The sequence below is a fragment of the Trachemys scripta genome, chromosome 2 (assembly GCF_013100865.1).
Source record: "Trachemys scripta elegans isolate TJP31775 chromosome 2, CAS_Tse_1.0, whole genome shotgun sequence".
Lineage (NCBI taxonomy): Eukaryota > Metazoa > Chordata > Testudines > Emydidae > Trachemys > Trachemys scripta.
Genome location: NC_048299.1, coordinates 247,940,508 through 247,964,256, shown reverse-complemented (window position 1 = coordinate 247,964,256; position 23,749 = coordinate 247,940,508). Strand labels below are relative to the sequence as shown.

The following is a 23,749-nucleotide window of genomic DNA, read 5'->3' as shown; positions in this document are numbered from 1 at the left end:
ACTGCAATAGGCTCTGTACAAAAACAAAATTTTTGTATTACACATATAACATATAACGTTATATATGTATGTTTTATATGTAATACAAATATATTTTTCCTCTCTAAAAGAGAGGTAGAAAAACAAAACACTGATCCTAAAGGTCCTGCCTCATTGAATTGGCACTTTGTGCTGTTGAAAATTGGGCACCAACTTATCAATGCATTAAAGCTGTGTGTCAGCACTTAATTTTTCAGCTGCACATGGTTATGCACCTGTTGGCACTGCCTCTTTCAATGTGCAGTTCACTGTGCAGAGTACCAGTCAATATACATTTTACTGTGTAGCCCAACCTCATTCAATGTGCAGTTTACACATCTACAGTCACTACTCAGTTATTGAACATACCTGAAGAGTGGATATGTTAGCAGATCGTTGTTAAAAATGCTCTGCATATTTGCAAAGTGTAATTTACAAAGCTTCATAACTAACAAATCAAATCCATTGACATCAGAACACTCAAAGGTACTTCTAAGTGAGTGAGTGCTCTCTGTCAAATTACCTTCTGCCACTCAGGCTGCGAAAGGATTTAAATACAAATTTTAGAAACTTAACACAGCACTGTTATGGGGGTGGTGGTAGGGGGAAGACATGTTTTATCCCAATCATTTTATCCCATCAATAGTAAAAAAAAAAAAAAAGATCAAATCAAATAATAATTGCATGGCCTGATTTTCCTCTCACACCAATGTTAGTCAGGAGTAACTCCATTTAAATGAATGAAGTTTATGAGAGTGTAAGTGATATCAAAATTATGTCCAATAAATCCAAGTCACCTGATCATTGCCAATACCATAGACTGTAAAATGCGAGAGGCCCAGAAAATGTGATTGTTTAACAGAGGTAGTCTCATAATAAGATGCAGAAAATTTATACTCAGTTGGCCAGCTTCTCTTTTTCATAAAGTTTGCACTTGGCAAAGCAGAGGGGGAGGCTGTCAGGGAACCAGTTACAGCATTCTGATTTTTTAGAGGGTATTTGGCTAAAGCACAGGTTACAGCAGACCTGGAACTGCTCTAACCTGAGGCAGCAGGCAATTGTCCCCAAAGGACTTTCCACCACCTGAGGGCAGCCAGAATATAACACACTCCAGCCACTCCTCTTCCCCATCCCCAACTAAGACCTGATACTGAAGCCTGTGAGAAGGATGGTATAAGAGCCATCTCTATATCTAGTAGACTCCCACATCAATGAAATCCCCAGTCAGAAGGATGTGGCCAGCACACTTTGGCTCACCCAGTCAGTACAAAGAATTTAACTCAATATGGCTGTAGATGCTTTGAGATGTCTCTTAAAACAGGAAGTTACTTAAAAATTGTTGCTTCTTTTACATTTTCCCAAATGTCTCTGAATATTAAAATCTTGCTCTGGACCTGTTATTCTCTAAAAATCATTGTGGGGAAGTTCTATGGCCTGTGTTGTACAGGAGAGCCGACTATACGATCACAGTGGTCCCTTCTGGCCTTGGAATCTGAATCTGCCTTTAAAAATATTTTTATTGTTACTAAGTATTTGTACTGTGGTCGTGCCCAAGAGGCCACAATTAGAATAGGAGTCTCTTTGTACATGGTGTTGTATGCACACATAGGAAGACAATCCCTTCCCTGAAGAGCTTACAATCTATATTAAGACAACCAGGAAGCATAACAATGACTAGAAGAATGAAGGCAACAGTAATAAAATTACACAGATACAAAGACTAACAATATGCATAACTTAATGATTTTAAGTCATGTTATTATGTACTCAGAGTGTCTCAGCTAAATACAAGATCAAACATATAATTTAGCATAAGTAGTTAGCACATATTTTAAGGGACCAGTTGAGGTGACGTGGCCCTTTAACACCCCTGTAGTCACAGGAAAAAAAGGGGGGGTTAGTGGATTACCAGTTGTTGTAATAAGCCATAAATCCAGTTTCTTTATTAAGACCATGATTTTAGTGTCAAGCAAAGTTATGAATTTAAGCTCCTGGGCTCCTCTTTTGAAGGTGTTGTGAACTTTTCCTTTGAGGATGAGGACTTAGAGGTCAGATATAGAGGGTTGGTTTTGTGAAAAGTGTTCATCCACTAGTGATATGGTACTTTTGTCTTATATCATTTTCCTGTGACAACTAGGGGTGTGTGGTTAGAGCGGGTTTTGCTTCAATATAAAAATAAACCTCTCTCCGACTGCATTCCTTTAGTTGTCACCTACCACCCTCCCTGGAACCCCTACAGGGTATCATCAACAACTATAATCTGTACTTGATGGGGACCCCACCCTGAAATAAATCTTTCCTGATCCCCCTCTTCTGGTCTTCAAACAACCCCCCAACCTCTCCAAGCTCATCATCAGAAGCAAGCTGCCCACAGCTTGCTCAAAGCAGCATCAGACCCTGCCAGAACAACAGATGCAAAACCTGATGACATATCTCCACTGCTTCAGTGGTCAATACCCCCCACAACACACCTTTCAAGAGGCATGTATAGGACCCAGTGATATCACATGTGTTGTACCTCATCCAGTGCACTAAATGTCCCATAGCAACTATGTGGGTGAAACCAGACAATCACTATGCTCTAGAATGAACATACACAGGAAAATGATTAAAGACAAAAACACCATATCACCAGATACCTGTGGGTGAACACTTTTCACAAAATTACCACACCGTATCTGACCTCTCAGTCCTCATCCTCAAAGGAAATCTGCCCAACACCTTCAAGAGAGGAGCCTGGGAGATGAAATTCATAACTTTGCTAGACACTAAAAATCATGGTCTTAATAAAGACACTGGATTTATGGCTTATTAAAACAATTTGTAACCCACTAACCCCCTTTTTTGTCCTCTGACTACCATTGTATTAAAGCGCCACATCACCCTTAATGGTCCCTTAGAATGTGTGTTAACTACTTATGCTGAACTATATGTTTGATCTTGTATTTAGCTGGGACACTCTGAGTACCTTTCCCAGGCCTGAGGATACAGCTGTGCCACTGCAGCATGTCTGGTGAAGATACTCTATGCCGTAAGGAGAGAGCTCTCTCATCAGCATAATAAAACCACCTCTGAGAGAGGCGGTAAGTATGTCGGCGGGTGAAGCTTTCCCGCCAACATAGTGGTGTGCACGTGAGTGCTTATGTCAGTGTAACTTATGTTGCTGAGGGGGGGTGGTTTTTTCACACCCCTGAGTGACATAAGTTATACCAAACGAGGCTGTAGTGTGAACATAGCCTAAGAGAAGGACAATTGTGGCTGCTTTGCACTTCAGCAACTTCCTTTTCTGATGTTTGCTGCCTCTACCTGACCTGCACTGATGTGTATAGCAGCAAAAGCTGGCATAAACCCAGATGAATGTGGAATTATGGAAAGAGATCAGACATGTCCATCAATGATCTTATTTTAGACACAGGAAATAAAAATAACCCAGTCTTAGAATGAACTATCACATGGCTGTGTTCCAATCATTTGTCATTTACTCCATGGTTGTAACTACAGCTTCTCTCTTCTTCTATCTTACATGATCAATCTGATGGACTTTGAGGATACAGGTAAAAAAAGAGGCAACTATTAGAGTTGATCAAAAAATTTTAATCAGACTTTTTTTCTGATAAAAAACTCCTTTTTTGCACAACTGAAATTTTCAGTGGGGAAATTTCAGTTCTTCTGTACAATTTTGACTTTCCCAACCACCTGGCAGGCTCTTGTCAATTTCACTTTCTGACAGTAAAATTGATTTATTTCGACAGAGTAATTGACAAAATGTGCACATAGCATCCCCACATTTCGGAGCCTTTTTCTGGGTGCCAATTGGTGACACCTTCCCAACACAGAGGTGTCTTCTCATGATGTCTGAGTGTACAGCAATAAAGACTATCCAATTTTGCCTTTAATAATGAGATAAAATTATCACAGTATTGATTGTATTCCCTATACCAAAATATTGTTGTAACCTTATTTAATTATCGAAAGTAATAATTGTATGTCAGATCCTTCAGGATAAAAGGCTCTACAAAAACTTTAAAAATATATTTTAAACTAACTTACATTATGTTCAACATAGCCTGAAAGATGTATACACCCTCAGCTACTTTTAGCCATCAGTGAGCAGAAGATTTCTGTGCACTCTGATTTATAACTTGCATTACTGACATACATATTAAACCTTATGTATTTATATTAAACCTCATGTATTTATACCTGCTCCTGTATTTTTTACTTCATACATCTGATGAAATGGGTTCTAGCCCACGAAAGCTTATGCCCAAATACATTTGTTAGGTGCCACAAGGACTCCTCGTTTTGTTTTATTTTTCAGCCTAAGATATGATAAAGAAAGCAACTTCCTGTAAAATACATACCAATTTCTCTTACTCTGCATACTATGTGCATACTCTACTCAAAGTAATCATGCATGTTCCCATAAAGACTCACATAAAAAAAGAAGAGTTCAGAACAGTGCCCTGAATATTTGAATCTGACTGAATTTGAGACAGACTTCTATGCTGAAGGAGGAGAAGGACCTCGGAGTTTTGGTTGATCACAGGATGACTATGAGCCGCCAACGTGATATGGCCGTGTGTAGCAGTGCGCAGACTCACCCCTGCAGCGCCTCCTGCTGGTCGTCTTGGGAATTAGCTCATTTCCAGCCTTGGAGCACCCTCTGCAGGCCAGTGTCCTGCTGCTGCTTGGCCCCCGTGTCCCTCCCGGACCCAGTGCCCTGTTGTCTGGGGTGCTGCCCCCTGGCAGTAACCCCTCACAGCTCTGGGTCTCCCTCTCCCAGGGGAACCCCCATCCACTATCCCCACTTCACCTCAGTCTTGGCTACTGCCCAGTCTCCATCTAGCCCCCGTTCACTGGAGCAGACTGCAGTATCAGCCACTCATCACAGGCAAAGGGGTTCAGACCTGCTGCCTCTGCCTACCCATGGGCTACCTCCTGCAACCCAGTACCTAATAGGCCTTACCAGGCCTGCAGCCTGGGGCTTTCCTAGGCCAGAGCTCCCCGGCTCCTTTGGCCTTTCCCCAGCCCTGCTCCACTCTAGGCCCTTGGCTGAGCTCCCTGCAGCCAGGCCCTTCTCTCTCTATGCTCAGAGAGAGACTGTCTACTTGAGCTTCTGGCTCAAGCCTTTATAGGGCCAGCTGGGCCCTTATTGGGGTGTTTCCCGAGCTGAGCCTGCTTCCTCCGAATCAGCCCAAGCGTCTTGCCCTTCCACAGCCCTCCTCCAGGGCTGTTTTAAACCCCTCAGAGCAGGAGCAGGTAACTACCCCGCGACACCGAAAAAAGCTAACGCGGTTTTGGAATTCATCAGGTGAGGTATTTTCAGTAGAGATAAGGAGGTGTTCGTACCGTTATTTAAAATTTTTAGTAAACTAATTTCTCTACTAAACTAAAATACTTTGGTAATTACTTGAGTTCTGCTGTACTGGTTTTAATTAAATATTTTTTAATTCAACCTGGTAGTCCACTTGATTTCTCATAATACAAATCATTATGATAGCTCTGGGTATTATTTCTTAGCACACTGATCTTTTTAAAATGAAACATACTTTCTCAAAAGCAAAAAAAAATGTGATAACTTTTCCCTGTACATACTTTGCATTTTGTGGTGCTTTGTACGAGAAAAAAGCAGTTTACAAACATTGTTTAATTAGCTCCCTCAAATGACACTATGGAGGTAGGTAAACATTATAATACCCATTACTAAACTGAGGTAAAATAAAGCTAAGTGTCCAAGTGAGTCTGGGACAGGCAAAGCCAGGAACAATTCCTTGCTCTAACCTCTAACTCTAAATACCCCAACACGATTGTCACTAAATAAATTCCTTTCCTTCCATACATAGGCGCTGATCTTGTAATTGGATCCACAGAGGCACAAGGATCCATGTACACGGATCCTGAAGCAGAACTGTGGTATGTGTTAAATTAAAAGCAATATTCACTGGTCCACAGGTGGACCAGAGTTCTAATGAAGATTCTTTGTCAAAGGGACAACGACCTAAATATATCCTAAAACAGTTTCCTCCTTGAAGGAAAAATTGTTTGAGCAATAACCATAAGGCATTACTAATGATTCTGAACAACAGATACCGAACTTGTGGACAGGCACAGGTATGTCCTCGGGAGCCATTTTTTCAGCAGATATATTTCCAATAACTAAAGTAACTAACTGTGGACAAATTACAATAATAATCTTCAAAGAACTTCTCTACCAAATTACATCACACGTTACATTAAGCAACATCAATATGAAAATTCAGTGATACTTATTTTAAACAAATTCCATACCTTATTTGAGCGTAAAGACACTCTTCCTCCGCAACGAGCACAGAATTTAGTTTGGCAATATGAACAGTTATGGCCACAGCCATCAGCAAATTTTGTTTTGTGGCAGATACCACATGTGGGGGCATCACTCTTCTGCTCCTGCTGCTGCTGTGATTCTTCACCCATCTTCTTCACCTGCTCCTTATACATTTCAAATTGTTGATGCAATTTCCTGCAGAAGAAAACAGATCAATGAAAAGTTGTTTTATATAGACAAGGTTCATGCATAAACGTGGTCATCAATTTTCAAAACAAATTTAAATAAGTACCACCACAGTATAGAGAAAGCTGAAAAAAATTAATTGATTGCATACATAATGCACTTACTTCATACGTTACATGAAGTTCTACCTTTTATCATCCATTTTAACAGGACTAAACATAAGGGGCTTACTTTGAGTCTCATCTGTGATCATGTGCAAAACACATACACAGTAAGTCCAGATACTGTAAAGGGGACTTCACTGATTAGTTAATGCTCCTATAGTGTGTAACCAACTATTGGCAGACATAACAGCAGTGGAACATCCTCACAGTGAAATCAGAAAGACAGGGCTAGCTGTTAACAAACTAGTAATTACTATGTAAAAGAAAGTCTGGTTTGATTCTTCGAGGTGCCCTTTTCCCTATTTTCACCATTCATAACTTAATATGCCTACATTATTTACCTTGCTTTTCCCACTACTGCTATACAGATGAATTATTCTCAAATGTTTTAACAAACACATGCCTTGCAAACATAGCATCCAAGTATTGTGCAGCTCCATACATAACATTTCTTACCAGTGAGGAGTTATCATTATCTCAGTATTGCCAACTCTCACTATTTTATTTTGAGTTTTGTGATGGCTGTTTTTTCTTAAAGCCTCAGCTCCTGGAGTCAAATGATTACAGGAGATTCTCAGTTTTAATGTTAAAAAAAATTAAGTCTCTAGCCCTCAGAGTTCCTGAAGAAAGCTGAAAACCTGACCTGCGCGTACCTATGGGCTCAGAAATTAGATGGCAAATAAAAATAATTGCACATTTTCTTATTATTAAATCTCATCATTTTAAGGGGCCTGACTCATAATTTTTGAATGTTAGCAAAATTGCCACTTATTTCCCCTTTAGGGTGCCCTGTAACAGTGGGAAGGGCACAGAGAGAGACATGAGACTATCCCTTATACCTTGCAGAAATGGAGCTTGGAAATAGACAGGGGTGACTGGGGAATATGGAGACGTTACTAGAAGCTAAAGAGAGTCAGGTTGCTGTCCCCACTCTGCTCCTCATCCCCCTGCATTCGTGCCAGGCTGTTTCCTTCATTGCGTCTTCACTCCCTGGGGACCAGCAAAAGCTGCACTGAGAGTACAGGAAAGACTACAGAAGAGTGCACTGCTCTCAGTGCTGGTACCCAGCACCACAACCACCTCCAACAGATACAAGCAGTAATTACAGGAAAATTCTTATTCATTCTCTGAACCTGGCTGGGAGGAGCAAATATCAGACAATAGCTTATATCATCCCCTTCTTTGGAAAATCTGCAGCAATGGAAAAGTTATTATGAAAATGCTATGGAGTCAATGACATGGAATTCCCAGAACATCCTCTTTGGGGTCATGTTGATCATGCTTCTGAGAAGGTAAAAGGAAGCATACTACTATAAAAAGTATATATCACAAGATACACTGAGAAATCCCACAGAAATCCCATGGCTCTCTAGGCATGAGTAAGAATGACCTGCTCCACTTCACTGCTTCCTGCTCCCTGGCAATACGTTTGCTCAAGAACTCTCTGATGTAGGCATAGGAAGCACATAGCAGGAGATAATGCTTAGGCCGTCATCAACAACTCCCACTGGAATTTCCAATGAAAACATGGCAGATTTGCTAGCATCTGAAGCAAAAGCCACAAACATTTGAAATGTGGGGTGCCTCCATCATATCCTAGGCTTGACAAGGCTAACCAGACTAAGAAACGATGACACCTGTTAAAGACCGAATGTGCAGAGTGTGACTACAATCTTTAAAAAGGTGCCAACTATAATAGTTTGGCCATGTTGCTAGTATGACCCCATATTGACTACCTAAAATGGTTCTCTATGGAAGAGTCCACAGCGAGAGAGGCTGTGGATGTCCAAAGAGGTATAATACAGTGGTATAACACAGTATATAAAACCATCTAGGCAACCCTCCAACAGGCTCAAATGGCAGCTCAATGGATGGAATTTGCTCATTACCTCAGCCTTACCCAACCCTGATGTGGGAAAAAAGGAGGTGACGATGATGATTGATACACAATCTTGCTGAGTCAGCAAGTAAATCAATACCCTACCAAAAACTGTTAAAAATGAATATTTTATTTTTTTTTTAAATGGGATTTAAAAGACATGGATAGTGGAAGCACCGCGAGGAGGTGCCAGCTTATTCAGATCTGCTCCCCTCCTGTAACTCACAACACTGCAATGACATTGCTATACATTTATGTACATTTTATATATGGACAGTGTAAGGGGAGGGGCAATTGTGTGAGTGTCATACCCAATGCATAAATACTGGATAGTTTTACTACATAATATTATAGTATATATAATGTATTGTACACAGTCTCATACAAATGGCCATTATGAAACAAGATTTTGATTTGATTGGCTAGTGACTTTATGACTAGGTATCTGACATACCTGCTGAGGCTGCATATTGTAGACTGGAATTTGCATATATCTCAATTGATATCCAACAGCTACAAGGGATTTTAGTTAAGAGGTCAGATGCTTATTAAAAGAAGAAAAAAAAATCCTCTGGAATTCTACAGGAGTAGCTCTCTACTGCTTCTCAGCCTTCCCAGCTATACAAAGGAAAACCAACATATTGTTGAAAAACCTACTTTTATTGTGATGGTAATTTATAGTTTATGATGTTTGTAAGTATTTAATGTTACCTTATATTATTTATATTATATGATTACTCTATTATTTATATTATTGTTCCTGTCTAATTTCTGGCCTTTTCCTTTTTACAATTTAAAATGTAAGGCTATAGCCATTATGTTTGCTTGCCTCTGCCTCTCCTCACAGTAGGCATAACCTAGCTGAGGGCTGGGTCACTGCATAGATGTAGAGGGAGAAGGAGGCAGGAGCTGGGGGTGGGAGTAGTGGATGGGTAGAATGGGGGATGGAGGCAGGAACTGACAAAGTGGTGTTTCATCATTATGTAGTGGTTGGTACACATAGAGGATGCCAGCCTACTCCTGCTATCAGTTACTCTGATAATTCAAATGGAAGAAGTCTGTGCTGTGCATAAAAGGTCCAGATCCTCTTGATGACTCATGTGGGGTGAAATATGGTTCAATGATAGAATTGCTGTTGGTATTTTTCAGGTTTTTATAAAAATAGAATACAGGTCTGTCTCATCGTACGTACACTGGGGTTACATTCCGCAGTCAGCGCGTAAAGCGCAAACCGCGTATAGTCAAAATTACATAGAGTGTAATGGCGGGCGGAATCGCCCGCACTACAGGTACAGTATTTAAATTGTTATTTTTCTCTTTTTTTTGTTTTTGCCAACCGCGTAAAGCTGAATTCACGCATGTTAAATGCGCATAAGATGCGACAGACCTGTATTACATCCAAAAAGATCATGTTACAAGAACATTACAATTGCAAGTCAAATGTTCAAAAGTTAGTAGATGTCAGAATTAAGGTTGCACAGGCAAACTTAATTTGGCCTCTTTGTGCATATGTATTATGATAGTCTTGAATTATATGATCACATCACTGTAGTATCTAAAATTTCATCAGCAACTGACTTTAGTGCTTTTATCAGTTCAAGGAGAAGTTCATTGAATTCTGAATCTGAAAGTGCTTATGTACCATTTTTAGATAAGCTTTGAGTAAAAAAACAAAGGGAGAAGTGTAGAGTGGAAAGCATATTCCCAGAAAGGGCCCAATAAAAATGAATAGAAGTCTTCCCCAAAACAGATCATTACGCATCTATGATGATGGGACTGTATAAGTACCTAGTGTCTGACCACTGCCCAAGTGTTGAGTAGTACCAAAAACTTTCTCACTCTCCCACCCCCCATGTTTTCAACACACATAAGAGTAAATGTGAATAAATAATAGAATTTTTGTAAGGAAGAAGAGGGATTGTCATGTATCTGCGTGAAGAATCAATTGTGTGAAAGCTAAGTTCAAGAGGTGAGATTTGCATTAAGTTGTGGCCATTCTTCTCTCTTGTGTTTCATGGTTTAGATCCAGCTCCTGTAAAGTTCATGAGCTCCATCTGACTGGTCAACAGCTTTTTGGCTTCAGTGGAATGTAACTACAAAAGGTCAGGGTTGTGGCTGTGAAGAGAGATGCTATCTTAGGTAGGTTGTTTCATGCCCACAGCGGGCTTTTGAATATCTGGAGAGAGACTTTGAAAGATGGAAAACAGGACAGACTGATTATTTCGGGATTCCAGAAGGTGAAGGCTCCGAAGGCAGAGGAACAGTTACCTATTGAGACCCTCAGTTTCGTCTGAGAAAAGGACTTGAGCCACTTCTGCATGTTTTCAGAGACTCTGTAGCCTCTTGGGGAGAGGAGAATTCAGCGATCAGCAGTATCAAATGCCATAAAGAGATCCAGTGGAATGAATTCAGATTTATTTGATGAAGACCAGTAGGTGCTATATCAATCCCAGGCCTTGGCAGGAAGCCTGACTGGGAGACATCCAAGATGCTGAGAGCTAACTGGTGGTTTTAGGACTATTTTTACTAGCTTTTAGAGTTAATTGTTTAGAACAGGGAGGTTATACACCAGACAGTAACTGGCAAGGTTAGAAGTGTCAGGTGATGGCCTCTGTATTATTGGTTGGACTACTGCACTTTGGAAGTTAAGACAAATACTACACAGGATTTTGCCTGAAAATAGAATAAGTCTTCCCTAACAAGTTGGCTGTAGGAATTAGGCTCTGAATTCTTCAGCTTAAGATATAATGATGAAATCTTATCTTTTTCTGAATGAGTTGTTTCATGAGCAGAGCTTAGTAGGGCACTGAGTGGGAAACGTGGAAGTAATGGCTTTCTCTCACTGAGGAAAATTTTTGAAATTACATGGGGATATTTTTTAGATTCCTGAACTATGGGAGTTGAGCAACACTGAAATCTAATTTTAAATGGAGGAGCAATATTGAAAAGCTTAGGGACTGGGTTGAAGCAGTGGCAGAGCTAATGGAAACCCTGCCCCCTCCCCGGCAGCATTTAAGTGTGATGCGTTTTCAAGACAATAGGTATTTTGCCATCCACCTCTAGCCCTTTAGTATCTGTCTTAGAGATCTCAATAGCACTTCTTACTTTATTATCTAAGCATTGACCATGCAAATGTAATATGTGGTCCCTAATAGACTTCAAGAAGTTTTCTGCTCTTCTCTCCCTGGATAAGACAGGCTCTTCCTGGAGAATTTTTGTTCTCTTTAGATAATAATCATCATACTAGTTATGATTAAAATGCTTCATCTAAATAGAAAATCTTCCAGTATCTGGCCAGTTTCAGGACACTCTGCAAGCTCGTTTCATAGCCCAATTCTCTTGACTGAAAATACATTATTTCCAGATTCATATGCTTCATCCTGATGTTTGTAAGATGCATTGTCCCAAAGGAATTGTCTTGGTGGGTTGCTGATGTAACAGTACTGAACTATTCTTGCCTCTGAAGACGATCAGGACCAAAACTTTAAAAAAGCAATGAAAGTAGATTGGAGGAAAGTGAAGTAATCACAGCTCAGAAGCAATGTGCTCACGGCAATCTGTTTCACTGAAGAGGTGGGCAGCTGTACTTTCATTACATTTACATTCAGTTCCAGATACAGTGAGGGCTTATCTACATAAACATTTAGATCACGGCAAACTAGGGTGTGACTCTATCCCACATTAGCCTGCCGCACACTCTCTGTGTGAACCGTGCTGACTCACACTAACAGTTCCTTAGTGACCTTTGATCTACTCCTGTTTCAAAGTGGGCAGTAATGTAGTAGAGGGTAAATGTAGGTAAACAAAGTTTATCCACTTCTCATTTGGGGAATACGGAGATTAGTATAAATTTGTTTACCCATTTCCTTTTGTTACTACTACACTACTGAAAGCGGGGTACATCAAAGCATACTAAGGAACTGTTAGTGTGAATCAGCAGGTTCCACATGGTCAGTCAGTGCATGGTAGATTCACACTCTAGCTTGTTTTGAATGCAGTATTTGTGGAGACAAGCCCTGAGCTACAGTAGTGCAGACTTGAGGTGACAAAGCACATGGATCACTTTGGCCAGATCCTTCTCTAGGAAGGAGGATTAGAGTTTCCTAGCAAACTGCAAGTGGAAAAAGTCTTAATGGCTTATATACAACTGAAAGCTAAGCGATGGTCACAATTCAGGTCAACTGCATCTGTACTCACCCTCTATGGTACAGTAAGGGCACCCACACTCAGGCTTCTGGCTCCCCTGGCCATCACCTCTCTTAGGTGGAGACAAACATCTCACTCCCTCCAGATGAGGGTATCTCCATGCTGAACAGTTCCCTGCCTTCACTGTGTTATTCCCAGCAGAGATAGGCTGCCAAAGAAGGCTTGCTTGCTTTCTCTTCAGAGATTGTTAACAGTGTGACGGCCCATAGTTACAGTTACCACACTGCTCTTTTTTAAAAAGCCTATTTTATTGTTAAAGTAAATGCACTACAGAGAAAATGTATTAAAAACAATAAAAGAACCCACATGGAAGCTACTACGCTTACCAGAGATCAACCCAACCCTAACATTGGCTCTGACAGGAGCAGTCCTTCAACACATCACCAAGGGGTTTCTTTGTGATATCAAGTTCATCATGGCTTTAGCTCAGAGCAAGCACAGAGCCTTATGGGGCTTCTGTAGACCAAGTTGTTCCAACCCATCCCTAAGGGCTGGGGCCCTCTATGGACAAGAGGTCCTGTCCATTCGCTGGATCAGAAACAAGGTCCTGAGACTGATTAAAACCAGACTATTTAAAAATCATTTCTTTGTCTGTTGGTCCCTGGAGTTTGAACTAGTATATACCAACCTCTCAAAGGGCTGATCATTCAAGAAATTACATGTGCACCCCCCTCCTCCTGGAGGAGTTACAGACAATTCCACAATAATAGGTACATAATTGCATTTTTAGCACAACGTACCCTAAATGTATTAAACCTAATTCTGTAAGGTTTAACTAAATTAAATAAAGTTTATCTTAATTCCATAAGGTTTGTCCAGGATATTGTCAGTCTATCACCCTAATAATCTAGATTTAGGGATAAAGTTGGATAGAATCCCAAGGCTTAACACCACTTTGATTACTTGGGAAGGGAGGGCTGATGCCTTCAATTGAAGTGCAGTACAGAATCCCATCCAACTATTCAAAGCATTTTCTCCTTCTAAACAGCCTCACCTCAGTTTTGCATGGATTTATTTGAGCCAGCTATTCTTAATCCAAGAGCTGATGCCTTGTAGTCATTCTTACAGCTTTATGATGTTATTGGTTTGTCTGTGCAAAATGAGACATACAGCTGGGTATCATCCATGTAGTGTGACCATTGGTGTGTGCAACATCTCACCACCTCTCATGTGGTGAATGGATCCTTCTGGAATAACAAGGTAAAAGGCCCTTCCTTAGGTGCTTTCTATTTTCTATGTCTTTTTTGAGATGGGGTCTCCAGAACTGAACACAGATGAGGACATACTTATGGCATCAATATATTTTCAGTATTGCTTCCTACCTATTTTTATAAATCCTAATTTTGATTACTTCTATGACCACTACTGTATGTCCTCCCTGTCCCCTGCACACACACACACACACTTTACTGGTCACATTTAAGTGTTTTATAATAAAAACATTATGCAGTTGTAAAAGTTGTAAATGTATAATTTTACATCTTTTTGATCCTTTTATATTTTATTCACCGTATTGAATTCAGTAATCACATGAATATTGGCAATCAAGAAAGCAGGGTCTTAACTAGACAGGCTTTAGAAGGTCTTAGCCTGTGTTGGTGAATTTTACACTGACCTCAACTTTAAACAATCAAACTTTATTTCAGATAAATGCAGCAATTTCTCTCTTGGCAGTTTAAGTGACTAAACCAGGGGTTGGCAACGCTTGGCATGCGGCTCGCCAGGGTAAGTACCCTAGCGGGCCGGGCCAATTTATTTACCTGCTGACGCGGCAGGTTCAGCCGATCGCGACCCCCACTGGCCGCGGTTCGCCGTCCTGGGCCAATGGGGATAGCGGGAAGCAGCGCGGGCGAGGGATGTGCTGGCCGCAGCTTCCCGCTGCCCCCATTGGCCCGGGACGGCGAACCGCGGCCAGTGGGGGCCGCGATCGGCTGAACCTGCTGCGTCAGCAGGTAAATAAACTGGCCCGGCCCGCCAGGGTGCTTACCCTGGCGAGCCACGTGCCAAACGTTACCGACCCTGGACTAGACCTTCCTTTTTAAAACTTTAGCCTCACTACTTACAACTATACGGTTTACTGCTTTATTATCAGAGATCTGTAAGCTTCCCCATATAAAAGGGCCACAGTTTTACGTTTTACTTGTTTTAGTTAGTTATATTTTTTATTTACTTTGCACAATGGTTAAAGTAACAGTTACTTTTAAGAGGCATACAATATTTACAAAATGAACTTTTAAGAATAACTAACTCAGTCACCGGCTGTTAAGTACATTGAAACATTATTACATTTATGAAGAGTCTCTCTACCAGAGATAATATTTCTGACAAGTCACTCAAGTTACTTTATTTGCATCATCAGTAGCTGTACATTAGCTAGTTATAACCTTTATGACCATGTTATTAGAAGAACAAAAATACTACAAAGTTGCTGCGTTAAAGATATTTTGCCTTTATTATTGGATGCAAAATTAACTTTCTGTAACACTTTATTTGCCACGACTAAAATAAATGTGTACAAAATACTAGGTCACTCTATTTTAGCTCTGAAATTTAACACTCATTGACATTACAGTATCATGATTAGAATGAGTTCATTCCACTTCATTTACAACATTCATGAGAGTTTTCAATTATTAAGTAACCCCTATCCTTTTACTACTGTGACAGCATTGTTCTTATCTCGATGGTTTTCCTTTTAATGAACAGGAGATAGGTGTGGGCAATGTTAGGAGTCCTAGTGTAGACACGGCTCAGGAGTATTTACCACTTTGTTGTTTAACCCTGCCCAGAGCAGGTTGTGATGACTCCAAATTAAAAAAGGTTTGAGCTTTGTCTACACCAGAACTCCTACTGTTGCACTATCACCAGTGGAGTTGGTGGTTGTGAAATAGTGGGAGATCTCCTGAAACAGACAAGGCTTTAAAGTGCCCAGGTAGATTGTCAGTTTTCATACTTTTAAAATAGGAAGTATGCACATAAACACAACGTTTGTTTTTATAACATAAGATCTTCCAGAAAATCAAAAGGAATAGACCTTTAGAAATAAAGTGAAAATGCAATTCAAACCATTTATTTTGCCATTACAATTAAAGGAATTACATTTTTGTATTAGCAAGGGATTCGCTACTAACTATGGGGAAAATACTACTCTCATTATTCAAATTCAGTGGGACTATTTGCATGACTAAGTTTAGAACAATTGGTCCTATGTTATTAATTTCTAAGGCTGGTCCTTCTTACATCTTCCTTTTACCCAAAAAATGATCCCCCACTCACAACTTTACTCACTACAATGAACCCATTAATATAAATTGAAGATATGTGACAGTTTCCCTATTTTATCTAAATCAAAATATGTAATAATTGAATAGATACAAATAGTAGTTACTGCTTTAAAACTTCATAGCACCATATAAACACTAACTAATCTCACAATATTTCTGAGAAGTATCATCTCTGTTTTTCAAATACAGGAATCAAGAATACTGTGCCGAGTATATGCTATGAGACACTGAATAGATGACTGTGAGAAATTCTGTTTTCCCACAACCCTTGGACATTTTTCTATGTTAAGAGCTGATCTCAATATCAGTTTATTCTAAATGCCTCTCTTAAAGAACCCTCTAGTGAGCTACTTTTATTTGGAATCAGATAACTGAACATTCTAAAAAGAGAAGCTACTCATAAAAGCTTGTATTGGATCGACTGCATTTAAACAGTATCAGTAAGACCCTATCCTATCTTTACCTGATATCATAACCATTTTCCTTCTTGCTTTACAGTTCTCGTTTCAGTATGGTATAGAAATTTGCTCACATAGTCAAGCAGCTTTCATATTTCTCTGTACTATATACACAATCCTGCAACATGCTGAATAGGAAAATGTACCTGTGCTTACCTGAAAAATTATTCCTTCAAGTAATAAGGCCCACAGACCCATAACAATGGGTACTTCCACCTGCTTGCAGCTTGGGGGTCAGAACTAGACCTGTCAGTCACCGGCAGCAGGAAAATGCTCCCCTCCCCTTCTAAAGTTCCCTCCAGTTAAAATAACGTCTATACCCAGGATAATTCAAATCTATGCTCCTAAATTACAGATTGTGTTAAATATACTATGAGGAAAAAGCACAGCAATTTCTCCTGCCACAGAGCATTGTAAATTACACCTGACAACAAATCCTCGGATGTCAATTTCCATCTGTTTTGGATGATCCATTTGTCTCCAGGGTGGGCCAGATCCACAGGTGCTGGAAGTAGGAGTGCAGGGGATGCCACTGCACCCCCTGGCTTGAAGTGGTTTCCATCATATATAGGGTTTACAGTTTGATTCAATGGCTCTCATAACCTCCACTATACAAATTGTTCCAGCACCACTGGCAAGATCTATGGATATTATTCCTCAAATAAAGCAAATTTTCAGATAAGCACAGATATATTTTGCTATTCTTCTTCATGCTAAGCTCCACCGATCCATTACAATGAGATATTCATAAAAATATGACTCTAGAATAGGAAGCAGGATCATCCTTTAAATGTGGACATCCAAAAATGAAGTAGATTATATATAAATATAATCTTCCATCTTCCTCTGAGCACTAACATACGGTGAAGAATTCTGCCAAAAGAAAGGAACTGGCATTGGCTAAGGCTGGATACCCAATATGTAGAACATGATGAATTTAGGAATTGATTGCCATGTGGCTCTCTACTGATATCAACACAGGAGATATGACTACTCTGTCATGGGATCGTCAGTGCTCCCCAGGATGACAGGATCTCATTACAGAAAGCTCCCATCTTCAAAAAAGAGCTCACCTGAGTGGGGATAGTGGCCATCAGGAGTCCTACTGTAATGGATAGGAAGAATTATGACATCTCCAATAGAGGTTCAATCTGGGTAGCACTGTAAGTAACAGAATGAAGTTCCAAGGTAGTGTACTATGACCTTGCAGAGTTGGAATAAGGTCGATGCCCTAAGGAAACATTTATTGTTAGGAACTGTACAAAAATTCCTTTTCTTGAACAGGCTGAGCACATTATAGTACAGAGACTTGACTTTTTTGTTTGAACACTAGTATACACCCACAATAAAATCCTCCTAGAGGAACCTATGTTTCATTGGTTGTTAAACGACTTAGATATTGGCATAGAAAGTACGCTTATTAAGTTTGCGGATGATACCAAACTGGGAGGGATTGCAACTGCTTTGGAGGACAGGGTCATAATTCAAAATGATCTGGACAAATTGGAGAAATGGGCTGAGGTAAACAGGATGAAGTTTAACAAAGACAAATGCAAAGTGCTCCACCTAGGAAGGAAAAAGCAGTTTCACACATACAGAATGGGAAGAGACTGTCTAGGAAGGAGTACGGCAGAAAGGGATCTAAGGGTTATAGTGGACCACAAGCTAAATATGAGTCAACAGTGTGATGCTGTTGCAAAAAAAGCAAACATGATTCTGGGATGTATTAACAGGTGTGTTGTGAGCAAGACACGAGAAGTCATTCTTCCGCTCTACTCTGCTCTGGTTAGGCCTCAGCTGGAGTATTGTGTCCAGTTCTGGGCACCGCATTTTAAAAAAGATGTGGAGAAATTGGAGCGGGTCCAGAGAAGAGCAACAAGAATGATTAAAGGTCTTGAGAACATGACCTATGAAGGAAGGCTGAAAGAATTGGGTTTGTTTAGTTTGGAAAAGAGAAGACTGAGAGGGGACATGATAGCAGTTTTCAGGTATTTAAAAGGGTGTCATAAGGAGGAGGGAGAAAACTTGTTCACCTTAGCCTCTAAGGATAGAACCAGAAGTAATGGGCAGCAAGGGAGGTCTAGGTTGGACATTAGGAAAATGTTCCTAACTGTCAGGGTGGTTAAACACTGGAATAAATTGCCTAGGGAGGTTGTGGAATCTCCATCTCTGGAGATATTTAAGAGTAGGTTAGATAAATGTCTATCAGGGATGGTCTAGACAGTATTTGGTCCTGCCATGCGCGCAGGGGACTGGACTCGATGACCTCTCGAGGTCCCTTCCAGTCCTAGAATCTATGAATCTATGAATCTATAAACTGTGGACTTTGTCTCAGCCAATAAAATAAGTTCTATTTGTTGATTTCTTTGGTGGTCCGACCCAGGACAATGATAATCACTTAATCCAAGTATTAATTTTATACCTGTCTGATCCCAAATGGAGGATTTGCTTTACAATAGCAGTCCTCTTCTGCAATATAACTACATCTGAAGATCCAGTGCTAGGTAAATCAGGCCTGAAAGTCATAGCCTCTGCATCCAGAAAGGTTTAAACATTATCACTGCCACTTTCATAGCCCTATCTTTTGTATTGTCCTAGAAAAGGTGGGAAGACATATATCAAGGACCTTGACCAGCTTTGTAAGATGTCATTCATCACTTCATATCCTGGGTCCTGACATATAGAGAGGCTACAGGGCACTTTATTTAGTGTCTCGAGATGTCAAGAGGTTGACCACTAGCCTACCATATTGACTTATTGTGAGTGAGATATTTTTGGGTATTGGAGCCACTCTTTGAATCCAACATCTGCTACATAAGTCTTGCTATTCATCTCTCTCTTGATGGCTAGTGCACATAGAGATGGGAAACCATATTCCACCCAGAACAGGAACATTTCTCTCTGGGGTAGGGCTGATTGTGGTCTTCCCAGTTATTATGAAAATCCTGTCAGACATGTTGGCGGTCATAACCAGAACAGGCCAGTTATCCATTAAAGGAGCAGTGCGCTGAGACCTCAATGAATCATGGGTGGATGCTGTGATCTTTTTCTGGTACCCCTTTCCCTGAACTGAATTAGGAAGATGCTTTTAAAAGTTAAAAGTTAAAAAGAAAACTGTGTTCACCAGTTGTTGGAATGGAGAATATACATTTGGAGCTAGATCTCTGCCAAAGGATGAGATGGAAGAGGTATGAAAGGGATATCCAGAATTATAGGATAGGTATCATATGAAATCTAGGTCACTGAAATATAGCTGTGTATGAGATGAGAATTGCCAATAGGTTCCAAAAAAGACTTGGACTTTTATTTTTCTGATGCCATTTGTTCTCCATTATGGCCATCTTTATTTTCTGTTACTATTTTTCTGAGATATTACCTTGTATCTGATGGTATTTATCCTCAGCCAAGGTCTATGATTGGCTTCCCTGACACAGTGTGTCTGTATTTGTCCTGAATTCAAAATATTCCAGGAACCATGCCACCATGTGTTTATATCAGCTTTATCTCTGCACAGAACCCTGATCAGAAAAATTGTCTAGGAAGAGATTTCATTCTTCCCTAAAGCCAATATAATTGCTACTATGATCCTAAAACATGACCCTGCAAGATCAAATGGTAATGCTCAAAACTGGGAAAAGAAATAGCTATCCATTCATCTGCAAAATTTAAGAATTGTCTGAGGATGGTAAAATGTGAATACTTTGAAGACAAGCCTCCTTTAGGGAGTTATTCAGGTGACTCAGACAGCACCCCTCTCTGCTTGTCCCCAGTTCTCTGCGATGAGAAATAGGATGGGGAGGGGATTGTGATGCTCTAATCTGAAACAGATAATGGATGATTTTACGGCCTTTCGATAGGTTGCTGAGATTGGGAATGGAACAAAGCTATTCCTGAAATTCTTGCTTAACTCTGGACAATGTCCAGTGACCACATTATGACAAAGTTCCTATCTTGGTGGGTCCTGCTCTTATTGGCAGATTTTCTTGCCTCAGAGATTCACCATGTGGGTTGGGGAACGGCCCAGAGACCTTCCCCTCTGGGAGAACCCACAGTCCAGGTCAATTGGGAGGTTTGGGTGGAATCCGGGCCCACCCTCTATTCCGGGTTCCAGCCCAGGGCCCTGTGGACTGCAGCTGTCTATAGTGCCTCCTGTAACAGCTGCATGACAGCTACGACTCCCTAGGCTACTTCCTCATGGCCTCCTCCAAACACCTTCCTGATTCTCATCACAGAACCTTCCTCCTGGTGTCTAATAATGCTTGTGCTCCTCAGTCTTCCAGCAGCACACACACACCCTCTCACTCTCAGCTCCTCACACTCCAACCACAAACTGGGATGAGTTCTACCAGACTCCTGTACCCCACTGGTCTGGGTCTGTCACAACATTTAATCAAAGCTATAGGCAGCTCTTTTGCTCTCAAATTGAAAGAACCTGGCCCCACTCAGAGTTCTAATGCCAGATATGCCTCCTGGGAAATCTGCAGGTAGCTCTGAGGCAATAGACCAGGGGTGGGCAAACTACGCCCGTGGGCCGGCCCGTGAGCTCCTGCTGGGGATACAGGTCGGGGGCTGCTCCATGCATAAGAGCCGGAGAAGGGACATGCCACTGCTTCTGGGAGCCGCTTGAGGTAAGCACCGCTCGAAGCCTGCACCCCTGAGCCTCTCCCCATGCCCCACCCCCTGCCCCAACCCTGATCCCCCTCCTGCCCTCTAAACCCCTCAATCTCAGCACAGATCACCCTTCTGCACCCCAAACCCTCATCCTTAGCCCCACCCCAGAGCCCACACCCCCAGCCGGAACTTGCATCCCTTCCCGCACCCCTGCTCCAGCCCTAATCCCTCTCCGAACCCCTCAGTCCCAGCCCAGAGCACCCTCCTACACCCCAAACTCCTAATCCCCAGCCCCACCCCAGAACCCGCACCCCAAACCAGAGCCCTCACCCCCTCCTACACCCCAACCCCAATTTTGTGAGCATTCATGGCCCACCATACAATTTCTATTCCCCGATGTGGCACTCAGGTCAAAAAGTTTGCCCACCCCTGCAATAGACGGTAGTTACTGATTCTGCACTTGTTCTAGCTGCCACTTGCAAAGAGGTATTTTCTCCTGTTGTACTTCACAGGCTACTTCATCTTGCCATATGACCTGTATTACTTTCTATATTATCTGGCAGGACCCAACTTTTCTGATGACCCTGAACAGCATCAGCTCTCAGTGATATTTCCCATTGTATCAGTAAGATAGCTGGTAACTGACTTGTCTGAGCATCTGATCCCAAGGACCAAAGCCCCTTGTAGCGTCATGAAACAGATTTGAATCCTACCTCCCCAAGAAGGAACTGTTAGGCCAAACAATTTGTTACATTGAGAGGAACCATTCTTGCAATATTGTCCACCCATGTTAGCCTTGCTTATGAAAGCATGTGGGGGAACTTTGGGTGTCAGATGACAGTTGATTTTTATTTATTTATTTTTGTTGGCCTGACTCTACATGAGTTTTCGTGCCCAAAGAAAGGGACTGAGATGATGCCTGCCCTGACTTGACTGCCTATGATGGGTCCATATATTGAGGATACCACTCTTTCAGGTACAAATTTCCTCTAGCAAGAAACACTGAGTCCATGACCACCAGGGAAAGTAGCCACATGTATCTTTGATAGAGATACTAGATTAAATTTTGACTGCTACACACTGAGGAACCGTCTATCCCAGAAAGTCTTTAAACCTGCAATGGAGGTCAGGCAGATGGTGAGATAGAAATAAAGAAATGTTGGGTCAGAGGACATGCTAGTTCTTCAATATCTGGTCTGCTGTCCTTACCATAACTCCATAGCCATCTTGTGGGGGGAGGAGGAGGACGTGGAGGCATGCAACCTTTGACAGAAGCTTGAGGCAATAATTTGGACATTACATTAGCTGGTAATGACAGCCCAAAAGTTCTTCTCTCCCATGCAGATGTCAGAGCTTGATGTTCAGGTTCCATAACCAGAGGAGAGCCTCTGTACACGGGGAGGCTAAACATTGTAAACTGTCCTCCAGATGTTGAGTTGGGCACTCTTCCAAGATGGAAGTTGTTGTCTTCGATCCTGACCCATAGTCACAGAGTAGGGACGAAACCAGGCCAAGTTAGTGCATACCTGTAGTGCCTGTTCCAATATCTGCAATCAAGTGGACAAGGAGTCAGGTGCAGTGACGGAATCCTGATTACTTAGTGGGTTAGACTGTCTTTCTCTTTCCCACTGATCCCTCCACTCTGTAAGGTAATAGTTTTCAGCTCCTTTGTGGTGCTGATCATCCATGCATAGTAAAGAGCCTGTAGCAGAGATGTCAAGATCAGCTGTTGTGTCACACGCTAGTCCACAGGAGTGGGATTCCTCCCCTGAGTATGAGCAGACTTTTGACTTGGCACTGTGTTTCCTGTCTGAGACTGGGGAATCAGTCAACCAGAGATATAATGGGTTTGTTTCATTTGTCACAGCTCTCCAGACAGACAACAGTAATGGCCTCTCATTAAAGGTCTCGTGGAGCTCTGTGTGCTAGCACATACAGACTGGAACTTGGTGTATAATTCAAGCAGTCACTAATAATCTGAGTAGCCAAATTCAACACTGTGTTGACAAGCTGAGTGTGGTGATTGCAATCCCAGATGTCAAAGCAATATTCAGCTGGAGCAAACACCAGGGCAAATACAAATGTACAAAGTGGGAAAGGGTCTGCTCCTTATTCTCCCCAGTTTTCAAACCAAAGTAGAATAGGAAGAAATCTTCATTTTCAGGTGCTCCAAGTAAAACTGATGTGTCAGGCTACGGTTGCATATTAATACGAAGTATGTGACAACTGGATGAAATGTCAGTAGCCATCCTTGGACATGGATCAAGATGGGTTGATTGACAAGCAATTGTTTAGATGGAAAGTAGTTACCATGGTCTTGGTGTCAGTGAGCATTAGTCTCCACTGCTGGAAGTAAGTGGTGAAGGTATCCATGTCTTGTCTAAGATTCCCTTCAATCCTGTGGAAGTAGTTTCCAGTATCAGCAATACAGATGCCTTCAGCATACACCTACTTGTCAGCCTGCATTTCAGGAAGATTGTATATGTACTCTATATATCGAACAAAAGAGAAGCCAGAACTGACCCTTGTGCAAGGCCATAAGGAGACATTTTAGGTGACTGATTTTTCTCCCCAACTTGCAGGATATAGCCTCAGCTGCTAATCATGTCTTGAGTGAATTGCACCATCGACCTACA

At 41.3% G+C, this 23,749-nt stretch overlaps 1 protein-coding gene across 12 annotated transcripts in view; it reads right to left on the bottom strand.

Annotated features, from left to right (window-relative positions):
• The window catches only part of RIMS2 (regulating synaptic membrane exocytosis 2), a 767,247-nt gene that overhangs the window by 584,775 nt on the left and 158,723 nt on the right, over positions 1–23,749 (bottom strand). For all 12 annotated transcript variants that reach the window (XM_034763436.1, XM_034763437.1, XM_034763454.1 and 9 more), the window contains exon 2: positions 6,310–6,520. In XM_034763436.1, coding sequence (XP_034619327.1) covers positions 6,310–6,520 — 211 coding nt within the window. The remainder of the gene's footprint in view (positions 1–6,309; positions 6,521–23,749) is intronic.